Source organism: Dreissena polymorpha, chromosome 12, assembly GCF_020536995.1.
Source record: "Dreissena polymorpha isolate Duluth1 chromosome 12, UMN_Dpol_1.0, whole genome shotgun sequence".
NCBI classification, from domain to species: Eukaryota; Metazoa; Mollusca; class Bivalvia; order Myida; family Dreissenidae; genus Dreissena; species Dreissena polymorpha.
Genome location: NC_068366.1, coordinates 9,497,392 through 9,519,398, shown reverse-complemented (window position 1 = coordinate 9,519,398; position 22,007 = coordinate 9,497,392). Strand labels below are relative to the sequence as shown.

The following is a 22,007-nucleotide window of genomic DNA, read 5'->3' as shown; positions in this document are numbered from 1 at the left end:
ATTTATTAGTATAGGGTTAATTTCAATTTATTTTTGAGTAAGGCAATACCTTTTCCTTATTATCGTCTTCAAAATACTTGTTTTCAGAGTGTAACGTCACAAAGAATGTAAAAAGAAATGTGACAGAATACGTAAATATAACATATTCAGAGTGTAACGTCACAAAGAATGTAAAAAGAAATGTGACAGAATACGTAAATATAACATATTCAATCTTAAATAACCCACACACCATCTAAAATATAACATATCCGAAAGTTTTCGTCTGAAATACAGGCTTCCGAATAAGGAACTAACTTTACGCCCAATTCCTTATTCAGAGGCCATACTTTCTTTTGGATACTTTAATTCGGATTATTCTAGAATATCACAGCTTTATATTCGTTATTATTGGCGATTTGTGTTTGTAAGATTTGTTACTTATATCTCTGGTACAGTTCTTGAAGTCTTTTCTGACCCTGAACTTTGATCAAGACTATATAATAGCTGAAAGCTAAACATGTTTTACATATCTTGTTCCGTTTTCATTCAAAATCTGTTACGAAGGGATATGATGAAGAATGCAAAATGATTTCAACACATCTCCATAAAAGAAAGACTGCAGCGGAAGAAGCGGTCCAAGTGTTTCTATATCACTGAAAAGTTTTATCGAAATGCCTCAATATTTTATTTTATCTTATAATTGAAACGAAAAGCGCGCATCCTAGCTGTAAAAGCGTGTTTTCTTCTGATATATTTTTAGTGCGAATACGCGTTTTCTCTCTCATGAAGACCGACGGTACATTCGGCGACTTTCAAACTCGGCACAAGACAAATGCCAATGTTCCGGACAAAGCTATCATCAGTGCGACGTCACTGTTGTCACAATAAAGCGAGACTGAACCGGAAGCGGCGGTCACGGTGCCTCTATTAGACTGGAAAGTTTCATCGAAATTCCTCTGTATTTCGTTGTTGCTGTTGTTTTTTTTTTCAATTAAAAACCAAAACGTACATAGCTATAATTGGCTGGTTTTATTTCAATAGAATTTCTATCTCCAAAAGCGCGTTTCCTCGTTCTAGGATGCGTACGTTTCATCCAGCCACCTTCAACATTGGCGCACGATTTAAAGTCGTTAGATCCGACAAAATGGCACTGTTCTCGGTGGTTATAAGTGATATCTTTAGATATTGCAACTGGTGACGCTTTCCTTATTCAGACGCGAAAACGGCACTAGGTTATCATTACAAAAGAATACTTAAAACAAATCTACTGTAATAAATACATATTTTTTATTCCCAGCCTACATATACAGTGACTTCCCTTGATTTATGCGTCTCTTAATTCATATAATTTTATTTGTTAAGTAAGAAAATACCAGTTCCTTATTCGGTTTGAATAAGGAATAAGGCACCGATTTGAATAAGGAATAAGGAACCAGTTCCTTATTCCTTATTCAAATCGAATAGGTTACTATGTTATAATTAAATACAACAAATTAGAAAAGCTCTGAAATTAATATTTTCATACCAGTCCAACATATTCAATAATTTTCGTTGAGTTATTCGTCTCGTTGGTTCATTTTGTGTTATAATTCATCGAAAGAATATCCCAGTTCCTTATTCCTTATTCAAACAGAATAAGGAACTGGATAATCATCACTTAAAACTCAGTAGAAATGTATTGTCATTAGAATTTTACATATACAACCAATATATAAATAATATATTAATTTATATGTGGTTAATATTGGATTAATTTCATTGATGTTCAAGTAAGAAAATGCCAGTTACTTATTTGATATGAATAAGAAATAAGGAGCCAGTTCCTTATTCCTTTTCAATCCGAATAAGGAACTAAGTTATCAATAAATGAAACATAGAAGAGATGTACTGCAATTAATTTTTTTGATACCCAACATGAATTTACAATTATTTTCATTGATGTTTTGGTCTCTTTGGTTCATTTTAAAAGTTTGTTTAGTATAAAAATGCCAGTTCTTTATTCGATTTGAATGGGGAATAAGGAACCAGTTCTTTATTCCTTTTTCAATCCGAATAAGGAACTAGGTTATCATTAAATAAAACATAGTAGAGATGTACTGCAATTAATGTTTTTGATACCCAACCTAAATTTACAAAGATTTTCATTGACTAATTGGTCTCTTTGGTTCATTTTTATAGTTTGTTAAGTATGAAAATGCCAGTTCCTTATTCAATTTCGATTTGAATAAGGAATAAGGAACCTTCCTACATTATCCATGATTTTCATCGACATTTTATATTATTTGGTTAATTTAAATTTATGTTTAAGAAGGGCAATACCATTTTCTAATTATCCTCTTCATAATACTTGTTTTCAGCGTGTATAGTGACATGTATACAATATAAAAAGAAATGTGACACAATACGACAATATAACATAATCATGCTTAAATAACTCAAACTACATCTTAAATATAACATATCCGAAAGTGATTGGCCGAAATACAGGCTTCCGAATAAGGAACTAACTTTACGCCAATTCCTTATTCAGAGGCCATAATTTCGGATATTTAAATTCGGATCATTCTAGAATAGCACAGCTATATATGTGTTATTATTTTTAATGTATGATTTTTTTTCATTCATATGCCTCATACAGTTCTTGACGTTTTTTCTGACCCTAACTTCTAGAGAAGATTTTCCGATAGCTGAATACCAGTCACGATTTAGCTCTCCAATCCCGTTCTTATACCTAAACAGTTACAAGGGGATATGAATAAGGATGCAAAGCGATTTCAATGCGTCAACCAGTTCCTTATTCCTTTTTCAATACAAATATGGAACTATGTTATCATTAGATGAAACTTATTAGAGATGTACTGCAAATAATGTTTTTTATACCCAATATACATTAAAAATGATATTCATTGATCTATTGGTCTGTTTGGTTCATTTTAATAGTTTGTTTAGTAGGAAAATGCCAGTTCCTTATTCGATTTGAATAAGGAATAAAGAACCACCAGTTATCATTAAATGAAACTTAATAGAGATGTGCTGCAATTAATGTTTTTTGATACCCTACCTATATTTACAATGAGTTTCATTGATTTTTTTTATCCCTTTGGTTCATTTTAATATTTTGATTAGTATAAAAAAGCCAGTTTCTTATTCGATTTTAATAAGGAATAAGGAACCAGTTCCTTATTCCTTATTCAAATCGAATAAGGCACTATGCTATAATTAAATAAAACAAAGTAGAAATGTACTGCAATTAATATTTGTTACACCCGACATACATTTACAATGATGTTCGTTGAGTTATTCCTCTCGTTGGTTCATTTTGACTTATAATTTATAGAAAGAAAATTCCAGTTCCTTATTCGATTTGAATAAGGAATAAGGAACCAGTTCCTTATTCCTTATTCACACTGAATAAGGAACGGGATAATCATCACTTAAAGCCTAGTAGAAATGTGTTGCAATTAGAATTTTACATATACAACCAATATATAAATAATATGTTCATGTATATGTGGTTAATTTTGAATCAATTTCATTGATGTTTAAGTAAAAATTGCCAGTTCCTTATTCGGTTTGAATAAGGATTAAGGAACTGGTTCCTTTTTCCTTATTCAGCATCGAATAAGGAACTGGATTATAAATAAAAACAAACATGTTTAAATGTACAAGTTTGATTTTTTTATCACATATATGTAAAATAATAGTATATGATTTAGGTTTTGTTGATGTGAAGTAAGTATTCAAATTAGAAAATATCGGTTCGGTTTAAACAAGAAATCCTATGCAAGCGCGAAGAAGAAACATGAATATGTAACGTAATACATAAAGTAAATGTATTCGAGTTATTTTGTTTTGATTTACTTTAGAAATGTTTGCATTATTGTTCTTTAAAACCTTATAACAAATATGTTACGCGTGAATAAGGAATAAGGAACAGTTCCTTATTCAAATAAGGAATAAGGACTGCGTCACCTTTTTGCGATAAAAAGACTAGAAATCCTTTCAAATCTGGAAGGATTGTACTTGCCGCTGTAGTAGTGATTACCGTTAACCGACTGGGAAATAACCACTGCGTGGTGTTTGCTTGATCTACAAAATAATACATAATTATGAATCTGCGTGCGGACATATTTTAACAGGAGTACGTGTATAGAATATTGTGTTAGATGCTGGTGTTTTTACATGATTATAACGATGTTTGCGGCCCTATTCGTAGGCACAAAGCGCCCTTTCCGTTTCTAACATATTTGCCAAACGGTCCTTTCAGAAGTGTTCGGCCCTTTTTGGAAATTTCTAGAATTGGACATAACATTGTACACAAAGTCATTATTTCTTGGTGAACATTTTTATATAAACAATTATTGTGAGTAGTTCAACAACACACTGTTCATTATATAGAAAATATTAGTTATAACACAATATAGGAGTTTGCGAACACTGAAAGTCCTTTCTGCGTAAGGGGGCATTCCGCCTTTGCGGCTTGTTCCACTATTCAGTCCAATCTCCACGAAGAGATTGGACTGGAACCAGCATCAAACTGTATGTGAGAGCATGGAACAACTCTGCGTGGATATTGTATTCTGCAATATCCACACAGAGGTGTTGTACTTTGCTCTCAAATACAATGTCTGCAATCACAAGAAAATCCTACCAGATTCGGTAGGATTTTTTTGTTTCAGTATAACTGTATAAGACTATTAAAAGTAGTCTCATTATATTTTATATTACGAAAATAGTGTATAAGTTTAGGTTCATAATAGAAAATAAATAACCTCAATTTGAAAAAGTAAAAAAGTAACGGTAAAATTATTGTACAACGTGGCTAGACTATCATCACGCGGTTGGTTATGAAGGCAGGGATTCGATCCAGCTATGTTGGTTCCAGTCAAATCTCTACGCGGAGGTTGTCAATTCTGTCATACTAATTCGTTCGCCGATTGGAGCTGTCGGTCCATTTTGACTTAGTTGGTTTCCTGCGTGCAAGCAGTCAGATATTCGAAAACAGAAACCAAACATTAATGTAAGCGGAAGTTAACTCAACAAGTGAAAAAATATTTTCAAATCAAGGATCGTCTTTTACTATTTCGACCTTCTGTGCTATAATACCAACATTTTTTGTATCTGTGAAAATTCTCCGCTTGTAATACTTTATTGAAAAATTAGTCAGGATGTCTTACGGACGAGTGACGAATGACAAGCAACCGTTTAAGGACGACGACGACCATGACAGCGACTACAGAGACGACCCCAACGGGAACCAACGTGGAAATGGAGTCTATAACCACACGGTGAAACCCAGCGTTCCTCAAAACAGATTGCAATTCCTGTGCTTTTCTTGCAAGAACACCAAACTCGTGAAATTTGTCATGCTTGGATCGGCAATCGTGGTCCTCCTGGCACTTATTTTGGTCATTGTTTCGGCAGTCGGGCATAAAGAGAATAATGCAAAGAGTAATGGTACTGTGCCCATAATAAGGCACTTTGGTAAGTTGAGGTCACTTAAGATTTAGAATAAAACATTTTAAATTTTGCCAACAAAAGCAAGTAAAATCCAAAGACTGTTAATATACAGTATGTTCAACACAATTGTTTACTGAATGCAACACATTTGCAAACATGTCTACAATTCTTTTGAAGTTATCAAATTTTACTGCTGTAAAACAAAGTTGCAATTTGTACTTCCAGGAATCTTATCTAGTGCCGGCCCTTTTCCTCTACATTATTTTGGTACTGGAAAACAGTAACTTTCCCAATCTTACTTTTTCTCAATTCACATAAAAATTCAAGTTCACACCAAAAAGGCGAGCCAATACTTTTGTTTGTCAAGTTATTGTCAACCAACAGGGGAAATATTCCAGCAAGCATTGTTGGTTCTTGTGGTCAGAATACTTTGTAGCGTGCCATAAAGGTCATCTCATAAAAATGTAATTCATAATTTTTGTGAGTCATGACCACGAGTCCAAATTCAAAGTACAGTCAATTGGTGTATAGCGTATTTTAGTGAGTCACAGATAGATTAAACATTTTTTGCAAAATAGTTTTATTAATGTTAACATTTATAGTTTTCTATGAATTGAATACAAAACGCCTATCATTGTTCAGTCCATTCATGTTTTTGTTGACGTGAGTCAATGTTTACAACTGTTTCTTTTTTTTGAAAGCAAAACAAGGTCGCGTTATGTACGCACCGTATTTGTGACGAAAGGTAACGTGCAGACGTATGGTTTCTTGAATTTTGCAGGTTTTGTTAGGTAAACATAATGTTCATTGATTTAATATTTAAGTATAATGAGTCGTTAACATAAGTAAGAATTCTCAGAAACCAAATTAATGCGTACCATATAAAATAAGCATGAAAGCTGCAACTGGTGATCTAGTGAATCACGGACATCTGCATGGTGATCCATATTCAGGAATGTGGGGATTGTCTCAAACTACATATAAGCACAATGGAAGTTATCCAATACACAGGTGGTTAGCGTGTTGCTATATATTAATAAGTACATGTAGAAACATCGTTTTGAATGAAAACAAAAATCAAATTGTAACGACAAATGAATTTCTCTGATTTTTCACTATCAAATATTTTATATAACAAGGTATTCAACTCAAAATGACCTGAATATAGGGTGCATGGCTTTGAACAGCCATTACTTCATCAATTGTGCAGCGATTTCCATGAACTTGGTCCCATTAAACGCAGAAATGAATTTCCATTCTTGAAATGTACATATCTTACAATATTTTTTACAAATGCTGTGTTCAAATGTTAATAGATAGCACGATACACATGTAATCCGATAAAGACCTAAGCGATCTGGTAATGGCTGAATCAGTGTACCATGACATTCGTGCTGTAAACAAATAATATTTGTCGGAAATTTCAAACCGCTGGCATGTTTCAATAGGAAAGACATTTGTCTTTCGAGGTTAAATGGTTTAATTACTGAATGCATGATGTATACGTTGAAATGAGACTCGAAGTCCTAAGCTATCCGTTATACACCGATCGACTGTATAACAAACAAAAAGGCTCTTCACAAGTGCAGCCCCTTAACTAGCAATGGCATTAACTTAAATTACACACCCAACCATCTTCACAGGCATATAAATTAAATGCCACTCCTGAGATTAATGACATGTATAAAATATTCAGTCCAGTGTAACGTTGATATCACATGTTGATTATGACCATTTTTAGCAAGGCTGTTTTCGAGCTATTGTCATAGCCAGCTCTTCGTCCGACGTCCACTGTAGGCGTCTTGCTAAAACCTTAACATTGGCCATAACTTTTTATGTCCCCCACTATAGTAGTGGGGGACATATTGTTTTTGCCCTGTCTGTTGGTCCGTTGGTCTGTTGGTTGGTTTGCGCCAACTTTAACATTTGCAATAACTTTTGCAATATTGAAGATAGGAACTTGATATTTGGCATGCATATGTACCTCATGGAGCTGCACATTTTGAGTGGTGAAAGGTCAAGGTCATCCTTCAAGGTCAAAGGTCAAATATATGGGTCAAAATCGCTCATTTAATGTATACTTTTGCAGTATTTCAATATTCAAGATAGCAACTTGATATTTGGCATGCATATGTATCTCATGGAGTGCACAATTTGAGTGGTGAAAGGTCAAGGTCATCCTTCAAGGTCAGATGTCAAATATATGTGGCCAAAATCGCTCATTTTATGAGTTCTTTTGCAATATTGAAGATAGCAACTTGATATTTGGCATGCATGTGTATCTCATGGAGCTGCACATTTTGAGTGGTGAAAGGTCAAGGTCATCCTTCAAGGTCAGAGGTCAAATATATGTGGCCCAAATCGCTAATTTTATTAATACTTGTGCAATATTGAAGATAGCAACTTGATATTTGGCATGCATGTGTATCTCATGGAGCTGCACATTTTAGTGGTGAAAGGTAAAGGTCAAGGTCATCCTTCAAGGTCAAATATATGGGTCAAAATTGCTCATGTAATGTCACTTCTGCAATATTGAAGCTAGCAATTTTATATTTGAAATGCATGTGTATCTCATGGAGCTGCACATTTTGAGTGGTGAAGGGTCAAGGTCATCCTTCAAGGTCAAAGGTCAAATATATGGGTCAAAATCGCTCATTTAATGTATACTTTTGCAGTATTTCAATATTCAAGATAGCAACTTGATATTTGGCATGCATATGTATCTCATGGAGTGCACAATTTGAGTGGTGAAAGGTCAAGGTCATCCTTCAAGGTCAGATGTCAAATATATGTGGCCAAAATCGCTCATTTTATGAGTTCTTTTGCAATATTGAAGATAGCAACTTGATATTTGGCATGCATGTGTATCTCATGGAGCTGCACATTTTGAGTGGTGAAAGGTCAAGGTCATCCTTCAAGGTCAGAGGTCAAATATATGTGGCCCAAATCGCTAATTTTATTAATACTTGTGCAATATTGAAGATAGCAACTTGATATTTGGCATGCATGTGTATCTCATGGAGCTGCACATTTTAGTGGTGAAAGGTAAAGGTCAAGGTCATCCTTCAAGGTCAAATATATGGGTCAAAATTGCTCATGTAATGTCACTTCTGCAATATTGAAGCTAGCAATTTTATATTTGAAATGCATGTGTATCTCATGGAGCTGCACATTTTGAGTGGTGAAGGGTCAAGATCAAGGTAATCCTACAAGGTCAAACGTCATATAGGGGGACATTGTGTTTCACAAACGCATTTTGTTAAATATTGAAGATAGCACCTTGATATTTGGCATGCATGTGTATCTCATGGAGCTGCACATTTTGAGTGGTAAAATTTCATGGTGAACATCATCCTTCAAGATCTAGGGTCGAAAAAACAAAGTCAAGGGAAGTAATAAGCTTTAAACGGACATAGTTATCTGACCTGCCCACATATATATTTTTGTTAAATAAATCAAAGCGGGGCAGTAGGCGGCATTGTGTTTCTGACAAACACATTGTGGTAAAAGGTCAAGGTCATCCTTTACGGTCTACGGTAAAAAATACAAATTTAAGGGAAGTAATAAGCTTTAAAAAGAGAGAAAATAATTCAATATTGAACATAGCCACTTATGACTTTATATATTTGGCTTTTTTTTAAATGATATAATTATAATTTCTTTGATGTTCATTACATAATGCATACCTGTGGACTTATGTCCATAGATACATGATCAACTCTGGCTATGATCTCTTTTAAACCACAGGCCTTGGTTGTCAGTGATGTCTGACATGTTCATAATTGACTGTGAGATCCCCCCCCCCCCCCACCCGGTTGGATTGGACAAAATTCAAGGGAAGTAATAAGCTTTAAAGGGAGATGATTTCTATACCTGCCAAATGATAAATAGCAATTTTATTTCAAAGCGGCGCAATAGGGGGCATTGTGTTTCTGGCGAACACATCTCTTGATATAATTATCATTTCTTACCTGATCTAATTTGTAAATGCTAGTTGACTTGGTGATTTTGGAGATGATGTCTATACCTGCCAAATGACAAATAGAAATTTTATTTCGAAGTGGCGCAGTTGGGAGCATTGTGTTTCTGACAAACACAACTATTGTTGGGTCACTAGGTCAAAGGTCAAGGACTTAGGTCACTGTGATCTCTAAAAAAAATATTCTTACAAGCTTTCGCAGCCAAGCGTGGCACCCGTTATGCGGTGCTCTTGTTCATACAACCATTACCCCAAGTTTTTTTACATAAACATAGTTTGGTCTGAAGCACCTGCTTGTAATGCTAATTGTTGGCGACTAGCAGTATATATAGATAGAAGCAGGTTGTTCTACAGAACCTGACTGAGGCTAAGAGTTTTGTTTAGACAGTGAACCAATTTCAAAACGTAAAAAAATATAGGCACTAAGTATGAGCTGCACTTCAATACATGTATGCTTTATTACAGTAGTAGTAAAAATGACTACCTTTAGATGCAAAATATGCAAAATAACTGTTTGCTATCTCTACATGTAACAATCTCCTTTCATGTGTGGTACTTTTCTTGGGAAACAAATATTTACATGCTTAAAGAATTGTTCTGCATAGTTTTACTTTATAAAACATGTTTAGGAAAAATGCTGATTACTGGTGTATATTAAGTCACAGTGCATACAAACATGCCCCAAGGGCATTGGCTGTTTTCCGATCGCTTAGATGCCTTTTGTTGCCGAAAAGATTGGCATTAAATATTCACTTAAAACATAGCGTACAAGTTATGAGCTAATAATGTATCGACTAAATGTACATGATGTAAGCTGAAATGTACTTAAAACACACATATATGCAGTAGTTAAAATTATAAGTTAACAAATTATGTAAAACAATCATTAAGGAATTTAACCCTTTCAGTGCGGGAACCGAATATTAAAGGCCTTAGCAAACAGTTTGGATCCAGATGAGACGCCAAAGAACGTGGCGTCTCATCACGATCCAAACTGTTTGCTATCCTGATAGAATTCTATGAAAAAAATCGAAGAAAATGCTTATTTAAGAAATTCAGCAGACAACATTTTAGCAGACGACAAATTTCCCAGCATGCAAAGGGTTAAAAAAGCAACAACATAAGATGAGTTATATTTTTTGCAAAAGTATGTATCCTTGTCATGAAATATGGTTGATACAACGGAATTTCGACAGCTGAACCTGTTTTGATGACTTAATCTTGCTTTTTAAAGAATAACCTGATTAACTGATGGAAATTGTGTCAAGCTTTTTTTAAATCTACCAGGTAGTTGCCTTGACAAAGTACCTAATTTTCAAATTGATTTGCCTGTATCTAAATTTACTCACAAGGGGCAAACAGGAAACCACTTATTTCTATCCCTGCATAATATTATCTGAAAATCAAACCACACACACAATTTAATATTAGCTTCCAAATAAACTAGCTTTTTTACAAATAGTAAACTCATCTGACATTTTCCTAATTTGGACAACAAATCTATATTCCTGGTGAAAGGTGAAACTCTTGTAAATAATATGTAGTCAGCAGTATGCAATTGCCAACTTGACTACTAATCCAGTTCCAAAACTACACACTCGCACATTTTTATTTTGCAGGTGTGGGTTCAAAACCTTATATTTTCATTTGCAGGTTTGTTTGCAGTCGGACCAGATGACTCGGGCAATTTGGAAATTGGACTTTCTCATGTGGACACGTACATGAATTTTGTAAAAAGAATGGAGAACAACATTAACGGTATTAACAATGAGTTTTGTGATTTTTGTTAGTCTGGAATTCCGCGGATCCAATTTATCAAGCGGTCATTTTCGTTTGTGTTTATGCGTAAACAATGGGGTTGGGGGTACGCTTTATTCCACTGTATATTTCATAAGCGGTCTGAAAAATCTTGTTTTCATACCTCTCTGCATATTACACTGGCAGCATTATTGCATATTGAGCTTGTAGCATTTTTGTGATGAAAGATGTCATAGGCTATTATTTCCCAATCTTATCAAAATCGGTCTTTAAAAACTTTTGTTTATTTCTTTGCTGATTTGTTTTTGTAAATGGTGTCGTTTTTGTAAATGGTGTCATTAAAGTTGTGAAGGCATTGAAATTTATTATAAGAACAAACAACTCAACGAATCTGGGTGATTGAAAAGTCAGTGAATAACAATTACAAATGGGAATAAATAGAACAAACTGTGGAATAAGAAATTAATACCAGTTTCGGTTATGGTCATACATGCCAGAATTTTTTAGGTCCAAAGCGGGACATTCCATAAAAAATTGTCGGGACATTTGACCAAAAAGCAGGACACCTATCATTCCACCTTAACTGTAGTCAGTATAGTACTAACAAAAACTCTTGATACTTTTATTCAAGACATAAAAAACATTACAATAACAGTTTTATTAAATAAGACAATAGCAAACAACGAAGATAATATTCATCTTTTTAGAGTACAAAATCTGGAACATTACAACAATATTCATTATATTACCTTCAATGGCAAACATTAACGCAGGGGAGGTTATCTAGTACACTGAAAGTATGGGTTACAGTAAACTATCTACCGAACAGTTACATCAACTTGACACGGAATTATCCTGCTATTTTGGAACTAAACATTAAATGTAAAAGACTCATGAATGACGTAGAGTTCATTTTACAAAACAATTTGTTTTGTAAACCGTTTCAAACAAAGACAAAAACAAACATTTATTTCATTATAATACAACTATCGATAGCAATAAGCGACCACTATCTTGAAGACCACCATGGTGTGAATGCCTGATAAAATCAATAATAAGCCGATAAATCGCTGATAAGGTGTCATAAACAACACTGGTACTCACGAGAAGTAGAATCGGATTGTTAATTGGGGGCAATAAAGGGATTAGCGGTGGTAAGTGTTAGCAAAACAGAGTTTGAATAGCGAATTTTATTGGGAACCTATAGACCTTTCATCGTTTTTTTACAAAAGGACAAATCGTCTCATATCGAGACGCCGGGACAAAGGGCCCAAAAGCGGGACTGTCCCGCCGAGATCGGGACCTCTGGCATGTATGGTTATGGTAACTGTCTAGATAAGCTGAATACATTTGGACACTTGGACTTGGCCTCAATCACGCACCTGATTGGCCAGTGCAGGGCTTTTCATCAGGAAATTGGGAAGAGGCCCTAGCCTTTCAAATTGGGAATTTCATGCGCGATAACTGCTCATTTTGGGAAGGTTTGTTGGGCAGATTTCGGTGTTTTGACGCGAGCAAATTGAAAATGACAATTTTTTGACTGGAAGCAACCTTTTTTTCTGCCATGCGTCATTTTGATGCATGGAAAATTTGACTTGCGCTTCAGTCAGTTAACATCTCGAGTTACATGGTAATAAATAAGTGTTTTTTATGGCAATTTCGGGGCCCCATTCCCCTCAAAAAAGAGTATATATTTTTCCCCCATTTTGTAGAAAAAATCCCCTCGAAAAGTAAAAAAAAAAAAAAAAAAAAAAAATTTTGAGATAACTGTCTTATGATAAATATACAGGGCTCAACATTTATGGTTGTCTTATTGCCCCTGGCAAGTAAAAGTTGGGTCTGGGCAAGTTATTTTATTATCTAGTTGTCCGCCCGGAAAAGTGCAAAAAAGAACAAAGAGCATTTAATTTAGACTTTAATTGCTGAAATCATTTTGTTAAATGTTCAAAAATAAATAAGGTTTTGAGGTGTATCATTTTGGTTTATCAAACAATATGAGGTTTACAGTTTATGTGATATTTCATGTTTGGGCAAGTTGCTTTACGTTCAGTGCAAGTAGATTTTGGAAGTACTGGCTCGGTAGGGCAAGTTGGTTTTTCGGTTAATGTTGAGCCCTGATATACCTCAAATTTATTTCATAAACAACTAATAAAGTATATAACTATAATTAATATGATTTTGAATTATTATAAAGAGTTATAACTTATATTAAGTTAGTTTTTCCCAAATCAGTTAATTTAACATGAATTGCATTTTTTCCCAAAATGGCCAGGGAAAGGCCTGATGTATCTCGGTATATTGTGTCAATATTCGTTGATAAAAACATTCCAATTTAGTCCATTTTATTGATAAAAAATGCTCACATTTTCCATTTTATCGATTTAAAAAATCCCAATTAGACTCTATTTGGCAAGGAAAACAAAGACTGTGCATGAAGGCTGAACTGTTTGAAACTAATGTTGAAAAAATCATTGGTATATATTTAAGAAATAGGACAAAGACATTCAGCTGTGAATATTACATTCATGCATACATGTGTATTCATATAATAAATATCATTACATATAAACCAGTAAATTTTTAATTTTCCCCTTTTCCCCCAAAAAACGACGCGTTTTTTCCCTTTGGACGGGCCCCGCCACCATTCCCCTATAGGTGAAAAAAAACACTGTAAATCCAGTAATGCTCCTCAATTCCAAATTGAAATTCATGTCTCAGTATTGGAAATTCGGTCTATCAACATAAAATAAAAACTGCGAAAACACCTATGACTAATTGCTATGTAAACACAACTATCACCTATTATATATATAATTATTTTGACACTTAACACACAACATGCACTGAGTCTGGCTGGAAAATGAGTCCTTAGATGTCATATGGTGCTAGCAATTGGTCAGTCTGCTCAGGAGCTTCGTTGTCTGCTATTAAGTCACTTAATTTTTCTTTGTCTCATAAGCACATATTGTAGCTCAAGACCAGACTGCGCAGATGTGTATGATGTGCTTCTATGACTGCATATGGCATAAGACCCATTTTCTGATAATGCATATTATAATTTTATTAATTAATATTAATTTCAATTTTGAGTCATGTTCTGAGAAAACTGGGCATAATGCATGTGTGTAAAGTGTCGTCCCAGATTAGCCTTGAAGTCTGCACAGGCTAATCAGGGACGACACTTTCCGCTTAAATTGGATTTTTGCTTAAAAGAGACTATTTAAACGAAAAATGTCAAAAAAAGCAGAAAGTGTCGTCCCTGATTAACCTGTGTGGCCTGCACCAGCTAATCTGTGACGACACTTTAACCACAAGCATTATGCCCAGTTTTCTCATAACGCGACTCATTTTATTCACAGTCTACAGCACCATTCGTCAGGAGAGCAACCCAGACATTTTCAAACAGTGTAAGAACCCTGAGACGTTCATCCAGCCTCCTGAGGAGAACCAGGCTTGCATGCAGACCTTGTTTAGTTTCGGTGACAAGTGTACCAACTTCAACCTGTACGGCATGTTGGAGGGACAGCCATGTGTACTTCTCATCTTAAGGCTGGTACGTGCAGCATTGGAAGTGTTTTGTTGTTGTGTTGTTGTTGTTTTTTTGGGGGACGGGCCCTTGAGATTGGGAAAAGTATGTTTTTTACTAAAATTTGGAAAAAGGTGTTGTTTGCTTACAAATACCTAAACACTGAGAATAAAAGTGTTTTCAATATTATATATATTGAGGTTCAACTTAAAAAAATCTGGACGAGAGAAGTAAATCAAACATTGAGTTATTTTTTGGGAAACCCTCAATTGCGAATTTTAGGCATTCATTTGGGAAAAATATACCTTTTAAGATTGGGAATAGGGTCGAAATTCAGCCCCAAATTTTCCCCCCCAAAAAAACACGGATCAGTTACAAAAAAATTGCAGTGTGACTTTCCAGCAGTTGATGCCATGCATTTTTTTGCAAATCCTGTATACTAGTAATAGGAATAAATGGTAACAAGATGTAAAGAACTGAATTGATGCCCATACCCAATTTAAATATATTAAAATGACCATAAAATTGACCTTAAAAGTCTCCTAAAAAATGGAAGTATTTTTATGCCCCCGGAAGGGTGGCATATAGCATTTGAACTGTCTGTCTGTCCGCCTGTCCGTCCGTCCGAAAACTTTAACATTGGCCATAACTTTTGCAATATTGAAGATAGCATTTTGATATTTGGCATGCATGTGTATCTCATGGAGCTGCACATTTTGAGTGGCAAAAGGTCAAGGTCATCCTTCAAGGTCAAAGGTCAAACAAACAAATCCAAGGGAAGTAACAAGCTTTTAAGGGAGATAATTTTTAACCAGGTTTTCCGAAGGAAAAAACTGGTTATTAGATAGGTGAATGCGGGCGGGCTGGCTGGCTGGTGGGCTGGCTGGCGGGCTGGCGGAACAAGCTTGTCCGGGCCATAACTTTGTCGTTCATTGTGAGATTTTAAAATCATTTGGCACATTTGTTAACCATCATTAGACCGTGTGTCGCGCGAAAAAATTACGTCAATATCTCCAAGGTCAAGGTCACACTTTGAGTTCAAAGGTAAAAAATAGCCATAAATGAGCTTGTCTGGGCTATAACTATGACATTCATTATGAGATTTTAAAATCATTTGGCACATTTGTTCACCATCATGGGACGGTGTGTCGCACGAAAGAATCACGTCAATATCTCCAATGTCAAGGTCGCCACGACTAAAAATTAGATTTATTTTAAAACAAACTTACAAAGGGGGTTAATTTTGTTTGTTCATTTCAAAAGTTCAGTTTGAGTTGTCTCTCTTTATCAGATTTTTTTTCACAATGAAAACCTGGTTTTGTGACAATTTTGTCCCTTGTTTCTATTTATCATTTGGCAGGTACAGATCATTTTTACAAGGGAAGTAATATTTTTTATTATATCCCTTTAAAAAATATTACTTCCCTTGTAAAAATTATCTGTATCTGCAAAACGATAATAAAGAAAAAAAAATCAAAGCGGCGCAGTAGGGGGCATTGTGTTTCTGACGAACACATCTCTTGTTGAAAGTTTTATTGAAAAAAATTATTGCTCATTAATACTAATAAATTAATGGTAGTTTGCAGTTCAGGGTCAGTCCTTGTTGATGCTACCATATGCTCAATACATGTCCAATGCATGCCTAACTTACAACAGCATATTTCCAAAACAAACTGCACTAGAGACCCTAGATGCACAAGTTCAAGGCTTTCCTTTGATTCTTATTTTGACCTTTGGTCTCCTGAAACCTTAGATTATTTTATTTGTGACTTTTCAGTTTTAAATGTAAGAGTTTGTATTTATGTATGGCTCTCAATTCAACATAAGATATGAATATATATGACCCTAGCTCTGGGAAAACAGGGTTTAATGCATTCTCTTATATCAGGTGCAACACTTTCTGTTGTTATAGAATTTTCGATTATATTAAGTCTCTTCTGAACAAAAATCTGGGAAATGAAGAAAGTGTTGTCACTGCTAAGGCAGTGCAGACTGCACAGGCTAATCTGGGACAACTATATGCACATGCATTAAAACCCATTTTCCCATAGTAAGACTCATGACTTTTCAAATGTAAGGAAAGCCCTGCATGGTTATAAGTATGATAGTAAAGTTTGATCACCATAGCTGTTAAACGTTTTGAGATTGCAGGGGTGGCAAAATCAAATGTCCGAGTTGCGCGAGTCGTACATTTGCTTGTCTGGGCAACTGATTTTTTTCAATAAAGTTGTCCGTGGACAACAAGTTTTTTTAAAGTCGGGTCCAGGTATACAAAAAAATACATTGTATTAAAGCCGTAATTAAGTTTTACAAAACCGGATGTTGACATGCGATTACATTGTCAGTGCTATTTGCGGAGCAATCAAGCTAAAATACGGGCACTCTCCTGCGCAGTGATCTCCCTTATTCTATAAGAGACCAGGAGCATGCCGCATTTTAAACATTCGGCCCGACTGTTAGACAGTGTACAGACTGGTTTCTTTATTTTTACAATCAGAGGGAAATAAAAAGTATCAAAATAAGATAATCAAAACACGGTCTACCTTGTAATTTAAGACGACTTCAATGGTAAAAATGGAACATTTTTTTTTTTTAATCTTCAACAACGGAGCAGAAACCCAAAGCTTTGAGCAGTCCACCTCCCCAAAAAAACTAAGAAACGCACCAGAACTTTTCAAGAAACTTGGCTCACAGATTTTCAATGGTTACCAGTTGATGATAATCAAATTGCTACCAGTAGCGGCGCAGAGCCTCAGTCTGATGAGGTCAACATATTGAACTAGTTTAATTTGTTAAGATTACGATGTACTTATGTTCAACACATGTTTTAATAACACTAGCTTTGCAAGATTAAAAGTTTAAGATAGTCTTTATATTGTTTATAATATACTGCTATAATGAATGTACTATTGAAATACAACTATAAACAAAACTAGCAAATCATACTCATTTTGGTATGTTCCACATTGTTTTACATTAATCAATAAATGCGTTTATAATTTATATAAACATTAACGGACAAGTTAAATTTCCTAAATGGTTGTCCGTGGACAAGTATAGTTTTTTGAGATTCGCCACCCCTGGGCTTGATACAAAATTCTGATAAACAATGGCAAATTAATGTGACACTTTCCCAAAGTTAGAGCATAAAATGACTGTTTATATAACTAGCCACTGTGTTTCTGTTGCAATTTGAGTGTGTGATGTACAGTAAAATTTATGAATTTTCATAAACTGTGGTTGCTAATAATAACAGTACCAACGCAAATGTAACCTAAATTTCTTCATGGATGTTTTCCTTGTAGGATACCGATATTAACCCAGAGCCATTCAACCTGAGTCTGCCAGAGAATGTTGAGATCTTGAAACGTCTGAGCAGTCGTCATGACCCCTCAAATGTAGGGGTCAGTTGTGAGGGCAAGGTGAGTAGCAACAGCGTAGGAATCAGCTGTGAAGGCAAGGTGAGTAGAAACAGGGTAGGGATCAGTTATGAGGGCAAGGTAAGTAGAAACAGAGTAGGGATCAGTTGTGAAGGCTAGGTGAGTAGAAACAGGGTAGGGATCAGTTGTGAAGGCTAGGTGAGTAGAAACACTGTAGGGATCAGCTGTGAGTGCAAGGTAAGTAAAAACAACTTCAAGGTAGGGATCAGCTGGGAAGGCAAGGTGAGTAGAAACAGGGTAGGGATCAGTTGTGGAGGCAAGGTGAGTAGCAACAGAGTAGAGATCAGCTGTGACAGCAAGGTGAGTAGAAACAGGGTAGGGATCAGCTGTGAAGGCAAGGTGAGTAGAAACAGGGTAGGGATCAGCTGTGAAGGCAAGGTGAGTAGAAACAGGGTAGGGATCAGCTGTGAAGGCAAGGTGAATAGCAACAGAGTAGGGATCAGCTGTAAGGGCAAGGCGAGTAGCAACAGGGAAGGGATCAACTGTAATGGCAAGTTGAGTAGCAACAGGGAATGGATCAGCTGTAAGGGCAAGGTGAGTAGCAGCATAGAATGGGTCAGCTGTAAGGGCAAGGTGAGTAGCAGCATAGAATGGATCAGTTGTAAGGGCAAGGTGAGTAGCAGCAGGGTAGGGATCAGCTGTGAAGGCAAGGTGAGTAGCAACAGGGAAGGGATCAGCTGTGAAGGCAAGGTGAGTAGAAACAGGGAAGGGATCAGCTGTGAGGGAATGGTGAGTAGCAACAGGGAAGGGATCAGTTGTGGGGGCAAGGTGGGTAGCAACAGCTTAGGGATCAGTTGTGAGGGCAAAGTGAGTGGGATTTTATTGAATGAGATCAGGAAAGCTGTTAGTGAGCAAACTTTTGGCAAGGTAACTTACAAATTTCATTGACAAGTTTAATAATTCATAGTGTGATATGACAATAAGTGTTAGATCTTTTATATCACTTGCTTTTCAATTAGCAAAAATATTAATATTTAAGTTATTGTCATGATAAATACAAAAGGTTGTTAACATAGCATGATGTCACTTAACCTTTTCGGAAAATGTCTTGAAGATATTGGTCAGTCAAATAAAAAGTAGCCAATTAAAACACTCAAAGAGCTATATTACGCTTGGTTATGAAGATAAAAATATGCATAAGGCCAAAACAAAATAATGTTGTGGTTCAGGTTACATGCCAAAAAAAAATAGGGTAGGTAGGTAGGAAAAACATTTTATTTTTTATTTTATTTTGTTGAACGGCTTTTTTCCAATACATACATAGGCAATCTAGCACAAAAACCATTTTAACTGATGATAAGAATGAATGGTCAATTCATGGCTTCAACTTGGCTGTAGCCATGCATTGGCTTTTTACTCATATCAAAAACAAACTTCAGAAAACTTTTTTATATAGAGAAAAATACTGTAAATTTTGATGGATAAAAACCCGAAAATACTTTGAAGAAAATGGCTTAATTACAATCATAATGAATTTCAATTAAAAGAGAAACTCAAATTATTTGGTGTTTTAATATCCCCAATTCTTAATTATTCTGCTGAAGTTTGGGTTAATCATATAGCATAAGACATCAAACAAATACATTCAAAAAAAAAAATACCCAAATTATTGTGTGCAAAAACATCAACCAATCTTGTAGGATTATACGGAGAACTAGGTAGAATCCCGATGCATGAACACAGAAAAATTAGTAGGTTCCGATATTGGATAAAAAAATAATTTAAATGATGTGTTTGTCAGAGCATTTTACGCACTTTGTCCGTAAAACATTAAACAAAATCGACGAAGGAGATGTTTTCTTCATTGCGTCACAGACGCGCAGACGTTCTATGCATTTAATACGTTAAGCGCCTCACAGATGAGATTAACGGTGCACTCGTAATAATCACACTCCGTTAAAAAAAGTCAGCGTGGCTAAAAACCGTTCCTCTGGTACAGTTTTAATTTTACCGCGATTTTTTTTTCTTTTGGCTTTTAATTTTGAATAAAATATTGTAGGGTCACAGCAAAATATAAGGCTCGGTCGGGTAACCGTAACCACACCATTATTTTGTTTTGGCCTAATTTATATATTGCATGGAAAAAAAGGCTTAGCATATTATATATTGTTCTTAAGTGTTGTTGTTTTTGTATAGGAAGCTCATATGTATAGCTTGTGACTACATTCTGAAACAATTGGTTCAAAATTAGATCACTATTTCTAAAAAGAAAAACTTTTTCTGAAAGTTGTGTATTGGATGGATACATGCAGATTGCACAATTATTTAAATTTCGAACACACAACTTTATATGCTATCATGACAGTCAGGGTTTCTTGATTTTCATTTCTTTGAACAAACTACATGAATGCAAAATACAATTGTAGACAAAAGCAGACCAAGATTTGATGGTGATGAGAACAGTGGAAAACAACCAAACTGTGGAAAAGATGCCAGAGGGTGGACAAATCAGCTACAACCCAGCAAATGGTTTCCCCACCTACTTCTTTGCACAGAAAAAAAGGGGAGAGAACTATGTCTCGCCTGCAGTGATGGTGAAATTCAACAGCATTCCAGCCAACCACAGGGTCACTGTGAGGTGTACCGCGTGGGCCAAGAATTTCAATGATGGACATCCCGAAAACAGCACCATGTACACGACTGAATTTAGTATTCTCATCAAGCTGTAAGGTGTTAGGTATGGCGGGGTAGACTGGTTTGTTTAAAATACTTGAATTGAAAACAGTTTGTAAGCAATTTAAGGTTGCAATTCTACTCTTTTCAAACTTGTATTAGAACTGTTAAAAATAATCTTGCAAATACATCATCAATGATATGTCATGCTCTACAAAATTTTTTTTTTACTGTGCCTTGTAACGAAAGCTAATAGACCTTTTGAGGCTTTTGGTGGAATGTACAATTTTGTACATGCAAGTTTATGAAGGTTTATTTACATATCAGTATATTTCTGCCAGTCAATGTAAAACAGGAACCATTTGGCGTAATTACAAAAATTACATGATGATGTTTAATACCCAGCAATCTAGTGTCCTGCAGTGCCATGTATGTGAGGTCAAATGGAAAGAATCAAATTTATTACTTAAAAATGCATATTCTTCAAATTTGTACAACATGTACTTTTTCAAATATCTATGAAACGTAGGACAAGTTTATCAGCGCCAAGTTGTATTAGTAGGAAGTACTTAGCAGTAAAGAGAATGTTAATTTGAGCCACGTTCTGGGAAAACTGGGCTTATTGCGTGTAAAGAATTGTCCCAGATAAGCCTGTGTAGTCTGCACAGGCTAATAGACGGACATTTTCCAAATAGTCTGGATGGTCATTAAGAAGATACTTCCTTTGAAAGTGTCGTCCCTGGTTAGCCTGTGTCGACTGCATAGGCTTATATTGGAACACGACACACATGCATTAAGCCACATTTTCACAGAGAGCGGCTGAAATGTAAATTTGAAAATAATTCCTTGTTTATTTATCAGTCATTTACCCGAACAAATGATCAGAATCTCAGTATTGCAATCTTATTGGACATACAATAACATTTCCTCATACAATAACATTTCCTCCTCTAAATACACATTTTTAATACAACTCAGCATAGAATGTCTCTATTAGAAATTGTTTTTTGTATTTTATATACAAAAATTGTGTCTTATATTCCAGTATTTTTGTAATGCTATTTTAAGCTCTCCTGAGTACATAGTGATTAATATAAGCTGTTATGATATGGTGTTGTTCATTAACTCTTTCAGTGCTGGAACCGAATTTTGAAGGCCTTTGCAAACAGTTTGGATCCAGATAAGAAGCCACAGAACGTGGCGTCTCATCAGGATCCAAACTGTTTGCTATTCTGATAGTTTTCTTTCA

At 35.2% G+C, this 22,007-nt stretch overlaps 1 protein-coding gene across 1 annotated transcript; it reads left to right on the top strand.

Moving 5' to 3' along the window:
• Nucleotides 1-4,997: 4,997 nt before the first annotated feature.
• Nucleotides 4,998-21,685, top strand: LOC127852170 (sodium/potassium-transporting ATPase subunit beta-1-like). The gene is made up of 5 exons (XM_052386008.1): nt 4,998-5,466; nt 11,075-11,179; nt 14,539-14,732; nt 18,011-18,127; nt 20,512-21,685. The coding sequence occupies exons 1-5, from the start codon at nt 5,151-5,153 to the stop codon at nt 20,812-20,814; spliced, it is 1,035 nt and encodes a 344-aa protein (XP_052241968.1). The 5' UTR covers nt 4,998-5,150; the 3' UTR covers nt 20,815-21,685.
• Nucleotides 21,686-22,007: the final 322 nt, after the last annotated feature.

Coding starts and splice junctions, on each gene's coding strand:
- LOC127852170 (XM_052386008.1), top strand. CDS start 5,151: ATGTCTTACGGACGAGTGACGAATGACAAGCAACCGTTTAAGGACGAC. Junction 14,733..18,010: donor TACTTCTCATCTTAAGGCTG/GTACGTGCAGCA, acceptor TTTTCCTTGTAG/GATACCGATATTAACCCAGA. Junction 18,128..20,511: donor GGGTCAGTTGTGAGGGCAAG/GTGAGTAGCAAC, acceptor ATACAATTGTAG/ACAAAAGCAGACCAAGATTT.